Here is a 14,473-nt window from a genome sequence, read left to right on the forward strand (position 1 = left end):
TCAATCATCACACAACTCTTCTTTCATGCTCTGTTAAAAGTCCCTACACAACGAATATGACATTTTCAATTTCCATCAACAGTCAACAACTGAACCAATATTTGAATCAGAAAGGAGAAACCTTAGACACATAAAAAGAAAGACTACATGTCCTTAAAATTACCTCTTTAAACAACAGTCCAACTGGTTGATTATGTCCTTTGGTAATTTCAACATCAACATTAATCCACGTTTTTCTTTTAATATTTATACCTTTCATTTCTGCAAAACCTGTAAAATAAATATATCTGTGAATGTATCTGAATGAAAATACATATATAAATATATATATATAATAATTATTTGAGGAAACAATATTCCTAACTTACAAGGAAAAATTCAATTTAGAAATAATTATCATTATTATATTTATAACTACCGTTTCTGAGAAATTACCCTCATTATCGTCGGTATGGAACTTACAGGTAAAATAGAACCACTCTTTTGGAATTCATTTTTTGAGGGATATTCCTATACCATCTAGAAAGGAATATATTTTAATTATATGTAATTTTCTAGATGGTGCAATTTAACTGTTCATTTTGAATTGATAAAGGGTGGTTTTTTTCTAATTTTTATTTATATATATATATATATATATAAAATGATAAAAATGGTAAGAACAAAAGAATGAAAGAGACCTCGATATTACATAAATAGAGGAATTTATCTGTAAATATAATATGTGACAATTATTTGGTAGCCATAATAAAATCAGAGTTTCGGATGATGAGGTGGAAATCCACATCACTATCTCTTCAGTTATCTGGCCATCGGACAAAATGCCTGCTAATGTTTTTAGCTAAATTTTTAAACACTCTGGGGGGATAGCATGAACCTACATTAATATAACTAAGTCTATCATTGGGCTTCCTTTAAGGCTTATAAAGTTTCTTATTTAGATCAAGGATACATCTAGGAAATTGACAACCGTCAGGTTGGTGTCTGTAGTTATACTAAGTCCGAGGGTTTTTATCAAATGGATAACGTCCTTCCTAAACCGATCCTGAACCGCTGGTCCATTGGTATTTGCGGTTAAAGCTAGGGCATCATCTTTGTAAATGGCGAAATATACGTCAGGAAAGGTCTTGCCCAACGTATTGAGTAGGAATAATCCAATCAGATTGCATATGCCTGTTCCATCATATGACCCCATGCTCTCATCGAAAACACTCTCTGTATCAGTAGTCTTGACCCACTCTGCGTTTTCGCTGAAGTGTAAAGTCTTTCTAGCATGAAAGATTTATGTCCTTTTCCTGTGTACTGATTTCTATGAATTCGCTTGCAAAGGTGAGGGCTTTATCTAGGAGTTACTTAGAGATAGAGGCAAAAAGTCGACAAAATCGAATTGCGTGAATCTCGCTTTATTCTTATTCTCAATGGCTTTAAACCAGTCAATGACTTCTATACTATTGGACCATTGTACTAGCCTAGTGGCGGTCCTAATTTTCACATTGATTTTTCTTAAAATTTCTTTACTAATAATGTCAAGTTAACCCAGCTAAATCAGAACTTGCCATTTTCCCCAGCAAAAAACAGAATTTCATTTCAGCCAACAGAAAAATTAACGACAAAAGGGGGAGAAGTACTGCAAAACAAAGATGCACTACATGGCACTACGACTTCACTTGACAATGCTGGTAGGCACACTGATGCCTGAGGGTCACATCAAGTTGCTTCTAGCAGTGGAAGCCTAAACTACAACAGGGTTGTGCTACAGAGGACGTTTCCAGTCACTTTTGGATACCTCCTCATAAATAATTAAACAATACATTTGACAAAGAAACCTAAATGCTAATGAGTTAAAATTTAACCTTTTTTTACACCAACATGCCCGAGACCACCCCAGGTTCTATGACATAAATTGACTATATTGAAATAGTCTAAATAATAAATTTACTATAATGAAATGATCTAAATAATAATCTTCCATGAAAACTTCATGCTAATTTGTTCAACTCTCCAAATTAATAATGAGGAAGTTATTTTACTAAATTCTTCATTATCTTAGAAATTAATGCAAACAAAAGCAGGATATGTTGAGAGAAATATGGTAACAAAAAGGTTAAAGAAATAGTAATTCTTCACCATATTCATCATCACCATCATCATCGTTTAACGTCCGTTTTCCATGCTAGCATGGGTTGGACAGTTCGACCGGGATCTGGGAAACCAGAAGGCTGCACCAGGCTCCAGTCTGATCTGGCAGTGTTTCTACAGCTGGATGTCCTTCCTAATGCCAACCACTCCATGAGTGTAGTGGGTGCTTTTTACGTGCCAGGTGAGGCTGGCAATGGCCATGATTGGATTGGTGCTTTTTACATGCCACCGGCACGGAAACAAGTCAAGGCAGCGCTGGCATAAGCCACATTCGGATGGTGCTTTTTACGTGCCACCAGCACAGAGATCACAACTACAATTTCCATTGATTTTTGATGTTGATGTACTCGACTCAATAAGTCTCCTCAAGCACAGGGTCGAAACGGTGTTTCTTTACTTGCCACCTGCACAGGAGTCAGTCCAGCGGCACTGGCAACTGCCGGGTGCCAGTCATAGGATTGGTTCAATTTCGATTCCGATATATTGAGTGCTCTCATTGTTTGTGAAGTCACAAGCTACTATGATGGTAGATCTTTGACATTCAACAACGAAGATCAACAGAATTACCTGCTCCTGAATTAACATTTAACTGGCTGAGGCATCCTACAGACATAACACAAATCACTGTGAATGTGTGATAAGACTGTACTTTTTGAATTGCATGTACTATTCACCCAGCAGGCTTCTGTACAATTTCCACCTACTCAACTTCACATACAAAGTATAGGAGCAAATGTAAGCAACAGAAAATGACATTTGCTCAAGATGCCACGCAGCGAATGCAAACCCTAGGCTTAATACGTGCAAAATGAACTTAAGCATTTGGCCAAATTGCACCTATAGACAATTATACTATAATAATATAACATGTGTGGTGGCATAAGTGTGTGTATATTATTTATATATATATTATATATATATATATATAATATGTGTGTGTGTGGTGTCAAACAAAACTACCTTTAGCATTTCATAGATTGGGTTATGATGAATTATGTCCCTTCGTACATAGATGTAGAGTGTAGGAGGTTGAATTGAATTTCTTTTTCAAGAGCTTCGGGGGAGGTAGGGAGGAATTGCTGGAAACTTTATGGTACTCAAATAGAATTGGTGATAATCAGCAGCATCGTCACTGTTCTAATAACCATTATGTATGTATGTGTATATGTGTGTATATATAATATATATTATATAGTTACATATGTATGTATGTGTATATATATAGTTATGTATGTGTGTGTGTATAATATATATAGTTATATGTGTGTATGTATATATATATATAGTTATATGTGTGTATGTATATAATATATATAGTTATGTGTGTATGTGTGAAGGAGCATGGCTCAGTGGTTAGAGCGTCGAGCTTACGATCGTGAGGTGTGAGCTCGAATCCCGGACCAGGCTGCGTGTTGTGTTCTTGAGCAAGGCACTTTTTTCACGTTGCTGCAGTTCACTCAGCTGTAGAAATGAGTTGCGGGCGGTCACAGGTGCCAAGCTGTATCGACCTTGTCTTTCCTTTGGATAACACTGGTGGCGTGGAGAGGGGAGGCTGGTATGCATTGGCGACTGCTGGTCTTCCATAAACAACCTTGCCGGACTTGTGTCTAGAAGGGTAACTTTCTAGGTGCAATCCCATGGTCATTCATGACCGAAGGGGGGTCTTACCCTTTAGTTATGTGTGTGTGTATGTATTATATATATATATATATATGTATAGTTATGTATGTGTGTATGTATATATATATATATAGTTATGTATGTGTGTATGTATATATATAGTTATGTATGTATGTGTGTGTGTTTGTGTGCATATATATAATATATCTGTAAACTAATATGACAATTATTCAATAGCCAAGATAAAACTGAGTTTCGGAATGCCGAGGAGGAAATCCACAACACCATCTCTTCGGTTATCTGGCATAAACTTGTTAAGATGGCCAGATAACTGAAGAGATGGTGTTTGTGGATTTCACCTGGCATCCGAAACTCAGGGTTTTATCTGGGTATCGAATAATTGTCATTATTTTACAGATAAATTTCCTCTATTTACATAATATTGAGGGTCTCTTTCTTGTTATCTTACCGTTTTTACATACATATATATTATTATATATTATATATATATATATATATATATATATATATATTATATATATATGTGTATTGTGTGTATATATATTATAAGATAGATATGTATGTATCATCCGAACGTGGACTGATCCAACCCCCCCGCTGTTCCGGTGACACATAAAAAGCACCATCCGAATGTGGCCGTTGCCAGTGCCGCCTCGACTGGCTTCTGTGCCGGTGGCACATAAAAAGCACCAACCGATCGTGGCCGATGCCAGACCCCTCTGGCACCTGTGCAGGTGGCATGTAAAAAGCACCCACTACACTCGCGGAGTGGTTGGCGTTAGGAAGGGCATCCAGCTGTAGAAACACTGCAGATCAGACTGGAGCCTGGAGCAGCCCCTGGCTCCCCAGACCCCAGTCGAACCATCCAACCCGTGCTAGCACGGAAAACGGACATTAGATGATGATGATATATATATATAGATATGTATGTATGTGTGTGTATATATATATATTATAATATATATATATATATATATATATATATATATATATATATATAATATATATAATATATATATATACTAGCAGAATTGCCCGGCGTTGCTCGGGGCTGAATTGCTTGAAAGTACTTTAATGATTGCACTGAATTATGATGATTATTCAGGCAAATATTGATATAGTTTACGGTGGGAGATAAGGACTTGATAAACGTGTGCCATTGCATTGTTTGGGGGTGTAAGAGTTAGCACTTCCTTCTCTAAGCTTGGATTTGATTTCAAATCCAAAGCTTGACGACCGATGATTCTTGGAGTTTGATTTCGATCCAAGCTTAAGAGAAGGAAGTGCTAACTCTACAAGGGAACCAATTTTCTGATGAGCATTATAGGGGCACCAACTTTAAGTTTGAAAAGTGTGGTTGTAGTCCGGGGTGCTCAAAGGAATTGAGTACCTCTATTGGATAGTTGATGACGTCCTCTGGTTCAGGATTTGTATCGATAGACTGATATACATAGACTTCCCCAGATGAGTTTTAGCATTTCATCATTAATATGTTGAACAGTTTTATTCCTCGGCCAGTATAGCCTTTTGTCCAATCCAATCCATATTCTGATAATTAGCTTGTAGATCTGGAACACTGCATCTCTGAGATCAGAAGGCGTCTTAACAATGGTACAAATGGAATCGATGGCATATTACCATTTTCATCCCCTGGTATTTTGCCTTCGCCAAGTGCAAGGAGGGTGTGAGGAAATGCTGCTGATGTGATATTACGTCGCATATGAGCACGCATATTGGTGTGAAGTTGAGAGTTACTTCCCTTTATTTAAAAAAATATGCATTAAAATGGAAAAAAATGATGGTAATTATTTGTAAAATCATAGACTCTCGTATCGTAGCGCGCTAATACCCAGAAGGGCTTGATATGAATCACGACTATAAGATACCCGGTTTTTGGTTAAACTGCATTGCAAAATGTGGGAGTAGTTTAGGATCTAAATCGGAGTAGACAGACACACCTTTCTTTTATATATAATATTTTCGTCCTAAAAAACTTTGTATGGATTGAATGGTTACCTCTATGGAAATATATACACGCACATTATACATACATGTGTGTATAGATGAATATATAAATACATTTAAATATCTATATACACTTTTGGGCGATCTTTCTTTTTCTTAGAGATAACTTTAGATCTTATTTCGTCCTAAAAAACTTTGTATGGAGTGAATGGTTACCTCTATGGAAATATATACACACACGTTATACATACATGTGCATAGATGAATATATAAACATTTAAATATCTATATACACTTTTGGGCGATCTTTCTGCTACTTGTATATACTTTAGATCTTATATTCATCCTAAAAACTTTGTATGGAGTGAAAGGTTACCGCTATGGAAATATATACACACACATTATACATACATCTGTGTATAGATGAATATATAAATACATTTAATATCTATATACACTTTTGGGCGATCTTTCTGCTACTTGGATATAGGTCTTATATTCGTCGTAAAAAAACTTTCCTGTCACACACTCACGCACCACGCCACACACACACCCTCACGCTCACCACACACACACGCACACACACATACACTCACACACACGTTAGCTTACAATTTTATTTATATATTTGCGTGTCTATGTGTGTAAAGAGGAAGTGGGAATGTAGAGTGAAAGAGTCACTCACTACAGAAAGTGAATTACTTTTAATTTATTCGTTGCCCACTGTGTGTGTGCGTTTGCGTGTGCTGTATCCCACACTGTGAGTTTTCTCTAAATTTTGCTTAATTGGGGTTGAAATTTTTAAAAGTGGACCTGGCACGACCCGATGCATTCTACTCTTAAAAATGCTAGGTAAATTGTAATTGAAGAAATCCTGTATTGTAAATTTCTATAAGATACAAAGGGAGGCAGAGAAAAATCTGCCTTTATAATAAGAAGATAATATATATATTATATATATATATTATATATTATATAGATATGTATGCGTGTGTGTGTGTATATATAATATATATAGATATGTGTGTGTGTGTGTGTGTGTGTGTGTGTGTGTGTACATGTTTATTATATTGAGCAAGATCCGGGGTTTTGTGCTGGCACCTTTTATTTATATATGTGTGTGTGTGTGGTGTTTGTGGTGTGTGTGTGTGTGTGTGTGTGTGGTGTGTGTGTGTGTGTGTGTGTGTGTGTGTGTGCTAGTGCATGTAAATTAGCAATACAATTTGAAAAATTAAATCAAAAATGAAAAATAAAGATATCTCCTCAGAGTTTATTGTAAACAATAAGGCAAAACTTTTATTAGAAACATCAGAGCACATGAAAGTTTTGTGATGATTCTCATAGAACTGATTGACGGATCTCAACTTTGATATAATTTAATTGTAAGAGTTGTAAAGATAGTACATGAACATTGTGCGCATGTGTGTGTATGGATGGATCAGCACTGTTATAAGATGATGACAATGATGGTGGCTGATATGCTGGTGACTGGAGCAGAAGTGATGTTGATGTTAGTGAAGATAGGTGGTGATGACAGCTATAGTAGTAATACTATCCACTCAAATATACCGCCAATAGCAGTACTTAATGTGATAAAAGAATTTGGTGAAAGGAAATGCCATGAGATATGTTTCTTTATTGGCCACACAGGGCTGCACACAGACGGGGCAGATTACAAAATAGAGCTTTTCTTTTTTGGGGAGAGAAAAAAATAAAGTGGGATAGGTTTTCGATCAAAAGGGATCGTAAAAGGGGAAGGAAAAAAAAAAGGAAAAAGGAAGAAAAAAAACAATTAATAGGGATCATGTATCACAGCGTCATGATGTAAAGTGTAAAGGGGGAAGCAGATAAGGTTTATCCGTGGGAAGAAAAGCATACGGAAAAGACCACGGTAACCTCAGTCAGTAATGTTACATGTTACCACATTTGTTTGCAAGTAGGTAACCCTCTGTTTTAAATTTTCCGGGTCCATAGTATTATGCTCAAGGTGGCTCTGAGATAATTTGGACACTTATACACCATGGAAACTGCGTAACCAGCCCCATAAGGCAGACAATGTCTGATGATGATATGTCAATCTAAGGCAGAAGTGAGTAAAAATTCCCATAGAAAAAGGTCTGCGGGTGGGTCACAAGTTCTAACTTTTATATTTGATGTGGCATGGCAGGGTCTGGTGAGATGTAATATGGAGGAGATATCTTGTTTAAAGGAAAACTGTCAGGCTGTATCTGTGCCTCAGATGTAAACAGACAAAACAAGGCTGAAAGAGACAAAGAAGATGGCCAACTTACTGAGGGAGACGGTGCAGAAGAGTGCAACATTTGATGGTATTTTGGCAAGGCGACTGCAACCAATTACGTTAACCTCAAGCCCACCAACACCTAATGGAATGCCATGTATATAGAAATCAGCCTGTGGATGGAGTGTTTCAGGTTTGAAGAAAAATGGTCGAAATCTAATTTTGTAGTTTGGTAAAGTATGCTTCTTTTTGACGACTCTTTTGATCTGAAAATAAAGACAGAAGAAAAATGTTTTTTACTATCATCAGGTTATTTTATTTATTTTCCTCTTTTTTTTTTAACCCTTTAACTGCAAAATTAAATTTTATGGTTACTAATACTAAAATTAGTGGAGGCACATGGCCTAGTGGTTAGAGCAGCGGACTTGCAGTCGAGGGATCGCAGGTTCGAATCTCAGACCGGGTGATGTGTGTGTTTATGAGAGAAACACCTAAGCTCCACACAGCTCCAGCGGAAGGTAATGGCGAAACTTTTGCTGATTCTTTCGCCACAACTTTCTCTCACTCTTTCCTCATGCATCCTGCAGCTCACCTGCGATGGACCAGCGTCCTGTCCAGGTGAGGAACCTATATGCCAAGGTAACTGGGGAAACTGGCCCTAATGAGCCAGGCGTGGCTCAAGAAGGAACAAACAACAATACTAAAATTAGTATTTTCTGTAAGTCTTAATAAACTTGACATTATCACCATTCTTTAATGTCCATTTCTATGCTGGCATGGGTTGGAATATAGATAGATAGATATTTAATGAAAATTTGAGTGGATGTATTTGATTTCCACAATAAAGGCTCTAAAGGTAGCAAATTGGTAAGAGCCATTAGAAAATTGGGTATAGAATGCTTTGTGGTATTTATAGCTCTCTGCACTCTGAGGTCACGTCCTAATCAGGACAATATAAGTAAGTAAACCTGAAACAAAGAGGTCTAAATGCTAGAACAGAAAAAAACAATCGTATGATTTTTTTTTTTTATCATTATATCAAAAGATAAGTTATTTAACCTTTTAGCATTCAAATTACCCTGTCAAATGTAATGATTACTTATTCCCATTACTATGAATTAACCATGCAATATCTCATAGCTTAAAGATTTTGATGTGATTATTTTTACAAGGACATTGTAGTGTAGGTGTGAGAGGCCAGTTTTGGCTGGTTTGAATATAAAACAAGTAGAATATTTAGGCCAGGTATGGTCAGTTTAATAGATAACGGTTTGAGCCACTTTCCCTGCTAAAGCAAGGGTTAACCATTGTGGAAACCCTATGACAGTCTTTTTCCGTTTTGCCCTATCTTTACAGTCACCCATCCAAGCCACATCAAAACCCTTGCCCCTCAACCCTTTCTTTGTCCCTCATCTTTAGCCATATCATTATCTGTCTCAATCTTTCTCAACCTCTTTCCACATTTATTCCCATCATTTCTCAGTTACTTTCATCCTTAAGGAAAAAATGTGCCATGTGGAACCAGCAAATTATTGAAATTTACATGTGAAATGGTGTGATCCTAAAACATCATCATAATCATCATCGTTTAACGTCCGTTTTCCATGCTGGCATGGGTTGGACGGTTCGACTGGGGTCTGGGAAGCCAGGAGGCTGCACCAGGCCCTAATCTGATCTGGCAGAGTTTCTACAGCTGGATGCCCTTCCTAACGCCAACCACTCCGAGAGTGTAGTGGGTGCTTTTTACATGCCACCAGCACAGGGGCCAGAGGAGCTGGCATCATCCACGATTGGATGGTATAAAATTTAATTTTTATGCAGGCTCAAAAATCAAATTTCTAATGGGAGAAAGCTGACATGGAGAGAGAGAGAAGGAAAGAGGGACAAGGAAATATTCTATTGAAACGATATAGGGTATTAATCAAAAATAATCCTACACCATAAGGATGAAACAAAAATCTTTCTAATTTCAGCACAAAGTCAATAATTTGATTACATCATCCCCAATTTTTGACTGGTACTTATTAAGCCCCAAAAGGATGCAAGGTTGGCCTCAGCAAAATTAATAGTGAAACCTAATATCATCATTGTCATTTAACATCCATTTTCCATGCTGGCATGAGTTGGACAGTATAACAGGAGCTGGCAAGCCAGAGAGCTGCACCAGGCTCCAACTGTTTGCTTTGATATGGTTCCTACAAATAGATGCCCTTCCTAAAGCCAACCACTTTACGGTGTTCTGGGTGCTTTTTACATGCCACTGGCACAGGTGCATTTATGTAGCACCATACGAGCATGTTTGTTGACAGAGCGGCTAACTGGCTTCCATTCGAGTGTGATCATTATCAGCGTCGCCTTACAGGTACTTGCGCCCATGCTAGTAGGGTGTCAAGAGCACCTTCCGGGCATGATCGTTGTCAGAGCAGCCAACTGGCTTCCGTGCCGGTGGCATGTGTAAAAAGATTCAAGTGAGGTCATTGCCAGTACTGCCTGACTGGCCCCCGTGCCGGTGGCACGTAAAAACCACCCACTACAGTCTCAGAGTGGTTGGCATTAGGAAGGGCATCCAACTGTAGAAACTCTGCCAGATCAAGATTGGAGCCTGGTGCAGCCATCTGGTTTGCCAGCCCTCAGTCAAAATCGTCCAACCCATGCTAGTATGGAAAGCGGACGTTAAACGATGATGATGATGATGAGTACAAGTGCATTTTACGTGGCACCAGCACTTGGAAAGGACAGGGCTGCATGTATGGATGATTGCAAGTTTACATAGCTTGACATGTCTTCTTAAGTACAGCAAATGACCATAACTCCCAGTCCCTCGCCATTTCCACATTGAGGTTATTCCCATTTGAAAAAACTTAAAATTAGAATGTTAAGAAAAAAAAAAAGACAAATGACAGAAAAAATGTTGTTGGCATCCTTTTGTCTCGGGAGACAATGGAGTTGCACATAAAATAATCCAGTCTGGTTTTTACATTTCATGTCCTAATACATCTCCCGCTGTGGCTGTGTAGTCCTATCCTGGACAAACACTCCCTCTGGCAGGTAACACACATGTAGCCAGTTTCGTGCAGGCCTGGCCTGGATGTAAGAAAATCCTGGGTAGTCCAATCATCAGGATTCCTCTCTCGACCTTGCTGACGTAGTCCAAAGGAGTGCAGAGCATTACGTTTGGCACCAGCTTGGTTGCAGGAGCTGCCGGAAGAGTGTCGAGTCAAACACTAAACCACCTACACGGCTCCACTCCACATTTCTTTGAAGATTGTCTCCATTCTGTACCCTGGATAAGGGCCCATACTGGGGGTACTGTCAGCCAGAGCCAGCTGAGTCCAGGACTCACGTCAGGCAGAGTCATCACTCACTGAAGCAGTGAAGAAAATCGCTACCCACTAATAATCAGAAGACAAATTAAAAAGAAAAAAAAAGATCAAATTCACAGAAAAATCAGACTTACCTGATTTATTATAAATGATGTTATTTGAGGGAAAGATTTTCCTTCAATTCTAGGCTCAACTTCAAACTCCATGTGTGGTTCCTGGAGGGAGAAAAAAAATTTTGAAAAAAAAATTTTGATACATTTTTCCTTTCTTTTTCCCATATTTTGATTATAATTTTTTAAAGAATATTTTGTAACTATTTAGTTTATAGAATTATCAACCCTCACTCATTTCCAGGTAAGGTAAATTTCCCCCATGAACAATTATGTTTTCATGAAAAGTCGGAAAAAAAAAATGGAAACCACTTACATGGTGCTGTTATTTGTTTACAACTACTATGCAATGTCAAGGTAAGACACACACACACACACACACACACACACACACACACACACAGGTGCAGGTATGGCTATGTGGTAAGAAGCTTGCTTCCCAACCACATGATCTCAGGTTCAGTCCCACTGCATGACACCTTGAGCAAATGTCATCTACTACGGACTCAGGCTAACCAAAGCCATGTCAGTGGATTTGGTAGATGGAAACTGAAACAAGCCCATCGTATATTGTGTGTGTGTGTGGTGTTGTGTGTGTGTGTGGTATATATATATATAATATATATTATCATCATCATCATCGTTTAACGTCGCTTTCCATGCTAGCATGGGTTGGACGGTTCAACTGGGGTCTGGGAAGCCCGAAGGCTGCACCAGGCCAGTCAGATCTGGCAGTGTTTCTACAGCTGGATGCCCTTCCTAACACCAACCACTCCGAGAGTGTAGTCGGTGATTTTATGTGCCACTGACACAGGTGCCAGACGAGGCTGGCAGACGGCCACGCTTGGTGTGTTTTTTATGTGCCACCGACACAGGTGCCAGGCGAGGCTGGCAGACGGCCACGCTCGGATGGTGTTTTTTATGTGCCACCGACACAGGTGCCGCACAAACACATGTTCAAATATTATTACTTAATATTCTAAAAATATATATACTACAGTCAATTTCTAAAAAATGAAAGAATAATAATACAATACATTTACATAAAATATCACAAGTATTATATAATATATTAAATAATTATTACCATCATTTAATTAAATATAAATAACATAAACATACTGTAAACTACAAATCAATAAAATTAAATAACCTATTTTATACTCAAAATAAACATAAATATATACACACATACTTATATATGTACATGTGTGTGTGTGTGTTTGTGTGTGTGTGTGTGTGTTTGTGTGTGTGTGTTTGCGTGTGTGTGTTGCGGTGTGTGTGTGTGTTTGCGTGTGTGTGTGTGTGTTGCGTGTGTGTGTGTGTGTGTTTGCGTGTGTGTGTGTGTGTGTGTTTGCTGTGTGTGTGTGTGTGTTTGCGTGTGTGTGTGTGTGTGTTTGCGTGTGTGTGTGTGTGTTTGCGTGTGTGTGTGTGTGTGTGTGTGTTTGCGTGTGTGTGTGGGTGTGTTTGGTCGTGTGTGGTGTGTTTGCGTGTGCGTGTTTGGGTGTGCGTGTTTGCGTGTGCTGTTGGCGTTTTTGCGTGCACTTGCATGTGTGCGCGCGCGTACTTGTGTGTGAGTGTGTACTTGTGTGTGCGTGCGTACTTGTGTGCGTGCGTACTTGTGTGTGCGTGTTTGTGCCCTCCTAACTGAATGGTTTGGTAAAAAGGGACTGATAGGACAAGTAACAGGCTTTAAAACTAAAAAAAATGTACTGGGGGTCAAATCATTTGCCCCAGCATGGCTGCAGTCTAATGACTGAACTGAAACAAGTAAAAGATAAACGATATACAATGAGCTTCCTTCAGTTTCCCCCTCTACCAAATCCACTCATTAGGCTTTATCTGGCCTGCCTGTTTTTCTCTGCTAGCATGGGTTGGACAGTTTCATAGGATTTATCAAGCTGCAGAGTCACACTGAGCTCAAATGTCAGCTTTGATATGGTTTCTATGGCTGGATGCCCTTCCTAACAACAACCACTTTAAGTGTATAATGGGTCCTTTATATGTGGAACCCGGCACTAGTGAGGATGTTAAGTAACTTTCAAGGCAAGAACAGGAGAAAAGATACCCTCGTCTTATAACCAAGTGGATCATTGGTTTCATGTCAGGTGTTGATAAGTTAAAAGGGATAAACCCAGGTACTTTGCGCTGGAGGAGAAATATATGCATGTTGCATTATGTAAGGGTGGGAGTAGCTGGGAAGAAGATGATGACAGTGATGACAAGAAGCCAGAGCATCTCAAGATAAAACAAAGTGAGTATGAGAGGGGGATACAAACAGTGGATCAAGGAAGGAGGGTGTGTGTGTGTGTGTGTGTGTGTGTGTGTGTGTGTGTGTGTGTGTGTGTGTGTGTGTGTGAATTTCTCTTTACAGCAACAAAAATGATTTTAGAAATCTTCATAGCAAATCTTTGATTTAAGTTTAGAATTGAGAAAAAGAATTTTTTTTTTTTTTTCCAAGTAAATGATATTCAAAGAAATCAAAATGTTTAAAACTGACCTCATAGAAAGCAAAATTCCAATGTGTATAAGGGTCACGGGTGAATAGGAGACGTGCTTTGCCAACCAACTTTGTAACGGTGATTGACAAATACGCAGATTTCCCAAACATGAGATCAACATCAACAGCCATTTGGAATCCACCAGAATATTCAATATCCAATGCTATTTCCAGCACCTTTCAAAAGAATATATAAAATGAAGAATTTTAGTATTCTGAACAAAAGCAAAATATTATTGTTGATGGGGGCAGTTGTTATTGTAAGGGTAATTATTGTTGTAGTGGTGATGTTTGTAGTGGCAGCAAGAGTGCAAAATGGCAGTATACTATAGGTGAGAGGATATTATTACTGTATTTTCCAGCATACAAGTGAATATGGTATGTAGTGCAAACATGTAGTGTAAACATTCCACTATCTTTCCAAATCCTGTTGCATTTCACATGGAATTCTTGGTCCTCCAAAGTTGTCGTGGTATATAAGTTGACATAAGGCGGTGAGCTGGCAGAAACGTAAGCACGCTGGGTGAAATGCGTAGCTGTATTTCGTCTGCCGTTA

General features: G+C 38.4%; 1 protein-coding gene across 1 annotated transcript; it reads right to left on the reverse strand.

The window, feature by feature from the left end:
• LOC115227223 (PDZ domain-containing protein 8) lies at positions 1-14,090 on the reverse strand. Its single transcript, XM_029798119.2, has 5 exons — positions 13,918-14,090; positions 11,442-11,522; positions 8,037-8,250; positions 164-270; positions 1-43 (listed from the first exon to the last, which is right to left on the reverse strand). Exons 1-5 carry the CDS (start codon positions 14,047-14,049, stop codon positions 8-10), a joined length of 570 nt encoding a protein of 189 aa, XP_029653979.2. The 5' UTR covers positions 14,050-14,090; the 3' UTR covers positions 1-7.
• Between the last annotated feature and the right edge of the window lie 383 nt (positions 14,091-14,473).

This window comes from Octopus sinensis, unplaced genomic scaffold (genome assembly GCF_006345805.1).
Source record: "Octopus sinensis unplaced genomic scaffold, ASM634580v1 Contig02109, whole genome shotgun sequence".
Taxonomy (NCBI): Eukaryota; Metazoa; Mollusca; class Cephalopoda; order Octopoda; family Octopodidae; genus Octopus; species Octopus sinensis.

What these genes read in the sequence shown, in the direction of transcription:
- LOC115227223 (XM_029798119.2), bottom strand. Translation starts at nt 14,049, where the DNA reads ATGGCTGTTGATGTTGATCTCATGTTTGGGAAATCTGCGTATTTGTCA. An exon ending in GGAATTTTGCTTTCTATGAG is followed by an intron (nt 11,523 to 13,917) that starts GTCAGTTTTAAA and finishes TTCTCCCTCCAG; the next exon opens with GAACCACACATGGAGTTTGA. An exon ending in CATCATTTATAATAAATCAG is followed by an intron (nt 8,251 to 11,441) that starts GTAAGTCTGATT and finishes CTTTATTTTCAG; the next exon opens with ATCAAAAGAGTCGTCAAAAA.